Source organism: Pongo abelii, chromosome 9, assembly GCF_028885655.2.
Source record: "Pongo abelii isolate AG06213 chromosome 9, NHGRI_mPonAbe1-v2.0_pri, whole genome shotgun sequence".
Taxonomy (NCBI): domain Eukaryota; kingdom Metazoa; phylum Chordata; class Mammalia; order Primates; family Hominidae; genus Pongo; species Pongo abelii.
In genome coordinates this window covers 111,076,395-111,084,686 of record NC_071994.2, presented here as the reverse complement: position 1 = coordinate 111,084,686, position 8,292 = coordinate 111,076,395, and the positions used below count along the sequence as shown (strand labels likewise).

The window sequence follows — 8,292 nt, the reverse complement described above, 5'->3', positions numbered from 1 at the left end:
GAATTTACTAAAAACCACTGTGATATGGTTTGGATGTTTTGTCCCCTCCAAATCTCACATTGAAGTGTAATCCAAATGTTAGAGGTCAGGCCTGGTGGGTTCCAGCCTCCCAAGGAGCTGGGACCAGAGATGTGTGCCACTATGCCCAGCTACTTTAAAAAAAAATATTTGTAGAGATGGGATCTCATTATGCTGCCCTCACTGGTCTTGAACTCCTGGCCTCAAGTGATCCTTTTGCCTCAACCTCCCAAAGTGTTGGGATTACAGGCATAAGCCACTGTGCCCAGCCTAGTATTTCTTTAAAGCAATGCAAAAGTGGACAAACACACACTGAATTGTACATTTTAAATGATTTAATTGTATGGCATGTAAGTTATATGTCAAGGCTGTTACAAAAAAAAAAAAATCTTTTAGAAAATTATACTAATGATAATCATTTTAAGCAAACTAAAAGCCTAGTCCTCTGACCCACAGTCCTTACCACACTGGGCACATGTACTAACTCTTCCTGCTGTTGAATTTGCAGTGCTGTTGTTGGGACACTCCTTCAAGCCCTTGTCCATCTGGTCAGATGCTGTTGTTGGTGACCAGCAATCCCCAGGAGCTCTATGTCCTTTAGGGCACTACTGAAGTATTCTCTAAGAATTAGGCCATTTCAAGGAGTCATAACCACTTAAAATGAACTAGCCAGAGAGCCATTATGAACAGTTTCTAGCCAACAATAAGGATTAAGGTTGGCTTCTTGACAACTTAATGATTATAGTAAGAATGATACTAAAAATAAAACAGGGCCGGGAGGAGCGGCTCACGCCTGTAATCCCAGCACTTTGGGAGGCCGACGCGGGTGGATCACCTTAGGTCAGGAGCTCAACATCAGCCTGGCCAACATGGTGAAACCCTGTCTCTACTAAAAATACAAAAAATTAGCTGGATGTGGTGGCGGGCACCTGTAATCCCAGCTACTCAGGAGGCTGAGGCAGGAGAATCACTTGAACCCAGCAGGCGGAGGTTGCAGTGAGCCGAGATCTCACCACTGCACTCCAGCCTGGGCAACAAGTGCAAAACTCTGTCTCAAAAATAATAATTATAATAACATAATTATGTGCCAAGCATTGTTATAAACATTTTACATAGTTAACTGCTTATGCAGAAGGTATAAATATATTCTGTGTGATTTAACAGCTCAATTCAAAATTTCATAAGCTCCCACTACGTGCAAGGCTGAAGCACGACAAAGATGAGCCAAGTAGAGAAAAGTTACAAATTTTGAAACATCTGTTAAAGCATAGTACAAGGCATACTACATAGTACATGACCCTTTTCTGCAATTCTGAAATCCAAAAAGCTCTGAAAAATCAAAGATTCTTTTTACAACTCATTTGGCAACAAAAATCTGACCTGAACTGATGACAGGTTATTTACAGATCTTACCTCTTACGGTGTGAATATTCATATATTTGCTGTACAAATATTAATGTCTGATTATGGGGTTCCACCCCACATTCCACCATGGTATGATGTAATATGTAAAGTATTGTGGATCTCGAATTGATTCTTTTTTGCCCTTCATTTGTGAATACGTACACACAAAATTGCAGTTAAATAGTTGTTTCTATTTTAAAAGCACCACCAAAGATGGCTTGTTAAAGATGGATACCGTGAAGCAACCTGCTGGGGTCCCCTTCCACGCTGTGGAAGCTTTGTTCTTTTGCTCTTCACAATAAACCTTGCTACCGCTCAAAAAAAAAAAAAAAAAAAAGAAAAAAGAAAAGATGGATACCATAATTCTATGACAGTCATAGTTCTCATTCTCATTCTTTTATTCATTATTTAAAATCAAATAACATTAATAACATACTTCAAAAAGTTTACACTTATCCTACTTCCATTGTCTGTCATCCTGAAAAAAAATGCCAAGAGATGATGATAATAAAACATGTTGATTCTTCCATGGAATGTATAAATTGAAACCAAGTATGTGGAACCCACATTTAATAGGAGTAATTCAACACAATAACCATCAATTAGTAGCCACTGAATGTCACATAGATAAGACAACGTTTTAGGCACTATTTTTTGAAAAGACAAAAAATTTACCCAGAAATAATAGAGGTACACTAATTTTTTTATACCTTAAAATTTTGTTTTCATTTATTTTCTACCATGATTATGTGCAGTAAGTGAACTAGATTGTGTAATGATTGATATAGATTGTCACAGCTCATCACTCATGTGTCTACTTGCATCAGTCATTAGCAGTATAGAAACACCAGGTCATGCAGCAGTTCATTAAGGTTCAGGAGATCAGTTTGTTATTTTAAGATCAAGTGAAGATCAGTAGCTCAGGAAGATCTGGTGAAAACATTCAGTTGAGAAAGATTCTGAAGCAGAGATGGCTATTTATCAGCTGTGAAATTTCCAAGAGTTAGCTTCTGGTTGGGATTGTATCCTACCATTTTAAAATACATAGAATCTAAGATTAAAGCCTTTATAGGCTGGGCGTGGTGACTTATGCCTGTAATCCCAGCACTCTGGGAGGCTGGGGTGGGAGGATCGCTTGAGGCCAGGAGTTTGAGGCTCCTACGACCTATCACTGTGCCACTGCACTCCAGCCTAGGCGACAGAACAAGACCCTGTCTCTAAAAAACAAACAAACAAAAAGTAAAACTTTTATACTCTTACGGTTTTTTCTTTTTTCAGCTCCCCATGCTGAAAGAGGATCTTTCTGTTTTTTCTTAAAGATTACATGTTTCCTTTGCATTTCCAAGTGAAATCTTTCTAGGTAGTTACTGAGAAACAAATAAGTTAGTTTATGAATGGGTCTTTAGTCTTGCGAGTTCTTCTCACTGTGTGAGACCTAAAGAAATTATTCTTTTTTTTTTCTTTTTTCTTTTTTTTGAGACGGAGTCTTGCTCTGTCGCCCAGGCTGGAGTGCAGTGGCCGTGATCTCGGCTCACTGCAAGCTCCGCCTACCGGGTTCACCCCATTCTCCTGCCTCAGCCTCCCGAGTAGCTGGGACTACAGGCGCCCGCCACCACGCCCGGCTAATTTTTTTATTTTTTCTGTATTTTTGGTAGAGACGGGGTTTCACCGTGTTAGCCAGGATGGTCTCGATCTCCTGACCTCGTGATCCGCCCACCTCAGCCTCCCAAAGTGCTGGGATTATAGGCGTGATCCACCGCACCCGGCCAGTAAATTACTCAAATACAGTGCACTCTTTAAAGCTGCTTTGAAAGCTTTGTTCTTAACTGAACCAAGGGCAGTATAAAATCTGACAAAAATACTCTTAAAATGATTTTATTAATCCATAGATTCATTTTTTAATGATGTAAAGTTGGATAAAAAGACTTTGTTCTGGTAAAGTTATCTTAACAATAATATAAAAGACTGTTTTGGTTGCCACACACAAAAAGTATGGAATGCTTGAGACTTTTGGAAATCTAGAATAAACTCTCAAGTTTCCAGGCTCAGGGAATCTTGTTTGCCACTATTATGCATATAAAAGCCACATTAAAAAAACATTCTGATTAAACATTTTGGCTTATACTTACTATCACATCACTACATGAACTGGGAGCCTGAATGCAGCTCAAGATGAGCAGTTTCCATCAGGGACAAGTTTACGATAAGAATTGGACTGTTATCATTTCTTTTAAAAAAAAACACATTTACAGCCAGGCACCGGTGGCTCACGTCTATAATCCCAGCACTTTGGGAGGCGCTGAGGCAGGTGGATCACTTGAGGTCAGGAGTCGGAGACCAGCCTGGCCAACATGGTGAAACCCCGTCTCTACTCAAAATACAAAAATTAGGCCGGGTGCGGTGGCTCACGCCTGTAATCCCAGCACTTTGGGAGGCTGAGGTGGGTGGATCACCTGAGGTCCGGAGTTTGAGACCAGCCTGACCAACATGGAGAAACCCCATCTCTACTTAAAAAAAACAAAAAAAACAAAATTAGTCGGGCATGGTGGCTCATGCCTGTAATCCCAGCTACTCGGTAGGCTGAGGCAGGAGAATTGCTTGAACCCAGTAGGCGAAGCTTGCGGTGAGCCAAGATCGCGCTATTGCACTCCAGCCTGGGCAACAAGAGAGAAACTCCGTCTCAAAACAAAAATAATAATAATAATAATAGTAATCAGCTGGATGTGGTGGTGCATGCCTGTAATCCTAGCTGCTCAGGAAGCTGAGGCAGGAGAATTGTTCGAACCCGGGAGGTGGAGGTTGCAGTGAGCTGAGTTTGTACCACTGCCTTCCAGCCTGGGAGACAGAACCAGACTCCGTCTCAAAAAAACAAACAAACAAACAAAAAACACATTTACTTAAACTAGTAATTAGCTACATCATTTACTAGTTTTACATTTTTAAATTTAAATTAAATTTTAAATAAAGTAACTAATATAAAATCAAGGATATTTGATTTCTAAGAAACTTGGTAAAAGCATTTTGCCTGGAGCAAATATCTTTACTATTTTGGCATCGTTATCCATATTCTCTATAACGATGTGTAAGAAAATAGGTCAGCTATTATATACATACATAAATGGATAAAGATAACTGGCTAAGGTTTGACAGATGTTTGGCAATCCTGTACAAGCACTCAGATTTTTGCAGTAATCGTTGCTCACTTTACTATTGTTTTACCATAAATAGCTCCTCTATAACATAAAAATTATTTAACCCTATTTTAGTATTTTGTGGATTCAGTTAGAACACATTTCCCCTTTTCTTGACATCCTCTCCCTCCCTTCCCCTCCCTCCACCCAATACACACACACCAAGCACAGCGTGGTCAACAAGGTGCTAGGAGACGAGTTCTAGGCTTCCTTCTGTTCATGCCTTGAATTTTGGGCCCTGCCTTCCTGTTTGTTTCTTCTAGTTCTTTAGCACTGGTTTAAATTTTGGAACACATGATATCCTTCAGCCCAAAAATTAGTCTCTCCCGACATTAGTATTATAAAGGGTGTCCACTGAAATTTAAATCACATTTTATGTTTTAGCTATTTAACTTTAGAAGTAGGCACAGGTGGCTGTACTTTCAACTGCTAAATTTTCAGTGTTTGGGTTTATGCCATTTTGGACTGACGGGAAATTGTCATATAATATTGAAAACTGTAACAGTAAAATGGACTACTTCACATTTTGGGGGACAAGTATTTTCTCATTTGGTTAATTACAGTTTGAACTCATGTGAAATTAACCTAAGGATATCAAGAAAATGCTGACAATATAAATAGTCATACCTTATATAGTTATAATTTATAATCTCTCCATAAGCACAATTAAAAATACATGAACCCAGAAAATGTACAAGTATTTGAAAATACAATTAAACATCTACTTCAAAGATGCACAAAAAGCACAAACGTGACTTTTGATTGGGTTAAGTCTGCAGGAACGTCCCTCTCTATTATTTCCACTTTGCAGGAACAATAGCTCAGGGTAAAAAAAGCAGAGGAAGCGGGCGCAGGGGCTCATGCCTGTAATTCCAGCACTTTAGGACGCCGAGGCAGAAGGATCACTTGTGCCCTGGCATATGAGACTTGTGTCCTGGCATATGAGACTTGTGTCCTGGCGTATGAGACCCATACCCTGGGCAACATAGGGAGACCCCTTCTCTACAGAAAATAAAAAATTAGCCAGGCGTGGTGGTGTGCACCTGTGGTCCCAGCTAGCAGGAGGCTAAAGTGGGAGGCTCGCTTGAGACTGGGAGGTCCAGGGTGCAGTGAGCTTCGATCATGCCACTGCACTCCACCCTGGTCAACAGAACAAGACCTCGCCCCCCTCGCCCCCCACCCCTGCCAAAAAAAATAAGCAGAGGATATGCACTAATCAAGAATTCCTACGGGTCCATGAAGACACACATCTTTTTCTACTCCCTCTGCATAGGAATGAAAGGAAAAATCATGAGAAAACAAAATTCTCACCCATTGTAAATATAATAGTATGCCCATGAGCAGCATATCAATCTCAAAATGCTTACTCTATTTACAAAGCATTTATTGCATCATTCACTAGATTCTCAAAATAATTTTCCATGAAACACACTAATAAATGGGGTTATTAGCCTAATTTTACAGATAAGAAAAATGGTGCTTAGAGAGGTCAAGTGCCTTACTCATGGTTAGATATTGGTAACCAAGTTTTCTGATTTCTTATTAAATATTCTTTCTACTATGCCACTTCGGTTTTCAAACAAATGAAGCAACTAAAGGTTAAGAGTAAAAATCTTATGATTCCAAAAAACTTCACTTGGTACTCTTTTGTGATTAAGAGTAGTTTACAGAACAGAATAGAAATGTACATTATAAAACATGTGACACTATGATCAAAATACCCCTTCCAGGAGAGTTTAATCAATAAGTTAAAAATTAGGAAACTCAAAAGTCATTTTACTGTCTTAATTGATTATTCTATCTTAACTTGTACTGATGAGATTGTAAAATGCAATTTGAAGGCTAAATATATCAAACATCTAACCAATTTTCCTTGCCCAGAAAAATCTTTTCTGCATTCTTTTCATATTGGAAATTAGGAAATTTGGAAATTTACTTGGACAAAAATGCTATTATTAAAAACATTCCATGTTTACCTATATTAATAATTTTGACAATAGTTCAAAGAAAATTGCATTTACTTTCTTTGAAAATGTCAATACATAAATAAATTTTGTTTTTCTTGTCTAAATATGAACAGTACACTGTAACAGCAAAACATTTGCTGCTGATAGTCCAGGCACGGCAGCTCATGCCTATAATCCCAGCACTTTGGAGGCCGAGGGGGGCGAATTGCTTGAGGCCAGGAGTTGGAGACCAGCCTGGGGAACATTATGAAACCCCATGTCTACTTATAATACAAAAATTAGCCGGGCATGGTGGCGCACATCTGCAGTTCCAGCTACTCAGGAGGCTGAGGTAAGGTACTGACAATCACCTGAACCCAGGAAGCAGAGGTTGCAGGGAGCCAAGACTGCCCCACTGCACTCCAGCCTGGGTGACAAAACAAGACCCTGTCTCAAAAAAAAAAAAAAAGCAAAATTTCAAACATTTGGTGAGCAGTCCTCCATTTTTAATTTTACAAATATTTGCTTAAAGCAGTTTGCTTGGATCCTTAGATATCTTTGTAAAACATAATGCATTTTTAGAAGCAATAAATTAGGGAACAAAAATGAACATAAAACTTATTTTCTTGTGTTGAAGCAAAATTAAGGGAGGACAAACATTTCCAGAGAATGGGGAAAAAACCTGGTACCTTATATAAGTTTCTTATGTAAGAAACTGCTATTTACATCCTAGTCGATACTTCTGAGATTGTTTACTCTGCAGGTGAACAGTGCATATTTAAATGCATTTTGCTATTCAATATTAATTAACTCAAGAGAATGTAATTCCTGATAAAATCTTTTCAATTGACTATGCACAAAAATCCATTTGAACTGTCAAGAAAAATGAGTAATATTGACATATCTGGACACTAAGGTCAGTGTATGCTAACAAAGTAAGAATGGAGGTAATTTCAAGAAAAAGGTTGTCTGCTTTGCTTGGTGATTTAGCAAAATACCCAATCTAGTAGTGTAACAAGTAAGCATCGTGCTCTGAATCAAATAACTTACAAAATAGTATTGGTGTGGGTTTGTAACCTTTTTAAATGCTTTTATTGCATCATTCTGTTGTTAATGTTGGTATTTATCCTGAAATGACACCCAATCTGTTCCTGTTAGTTCTTTGGCATGTCTGAAGTCAGCAGAAGCATTCTTTCCTGGGCTTTACTGCTTCCTCAGAAGAATGCACAGTATTTGGAACAAAACCACTTTTAACCCCTTCCCAGCCATCCTGAATACAAATTTCTCCCTTTTTAATAAGTTCATATATGTCTCTTGTCAAGATTGTGAAGGATTCTTCAACATTTGTAGCATCCTTTGCTGAGGTTTCTATATACTTCATTCCACAGTCTGCTGACAGTTTTTCAGCTTCTTCCCTTGTAACTTGACGTCGTGAAGCTAAATCACATTTATGTCCCACGAGCAGAAATACAATCCGAAATGGCTGCACATGCATTTTTGCTTCTTCTAGCCAATCTTTCACATGTTCAAAAGATCGTCTGTTAGTAATGTCAAATACTAAAAATCCACCAACTGAGTTGCGGTAATAAGATCGGGTTATTGATCTGAAAAACAAAGAGAAAAAAGGTTGTATAAGGACAACTTGTTCTTTTTCTTCTCCTTCCAACAATCTAGCACCATAATAACATTTGAAGATATCTTAATATGATTTAACTAGAATTTATAAATAAAAT

At 38.4% G+C, this 8,292-nt stretch overlaps 1 protein-coding gene across 1 annotated transcript in view; it reads right to left on the bottom strand.

Moving 5' to 3' along the window:
* Window positions 1-1,810: 1,810 nt before the first annotated feature.
* RAB39A (RAB39A, member RAS oncogene family) overlaps window positions 1,811-8,292 on the bottom strand; it is a 41,009-nt gene continuing 34,527 nt past the window's right edge. The window contains exon 2 of the mRNA XM_002822431.5: window positions 1,811-8,163. Within this exon, the coding sequence (XP_002822477.1) occupies window positions 7,737-8,163 (427 nt within the window). The 3' untranslated portion in view covers window positions 1,811-7,736. The remainder of the gene's footprint in view (window positions 8,164-8,292) is intronic.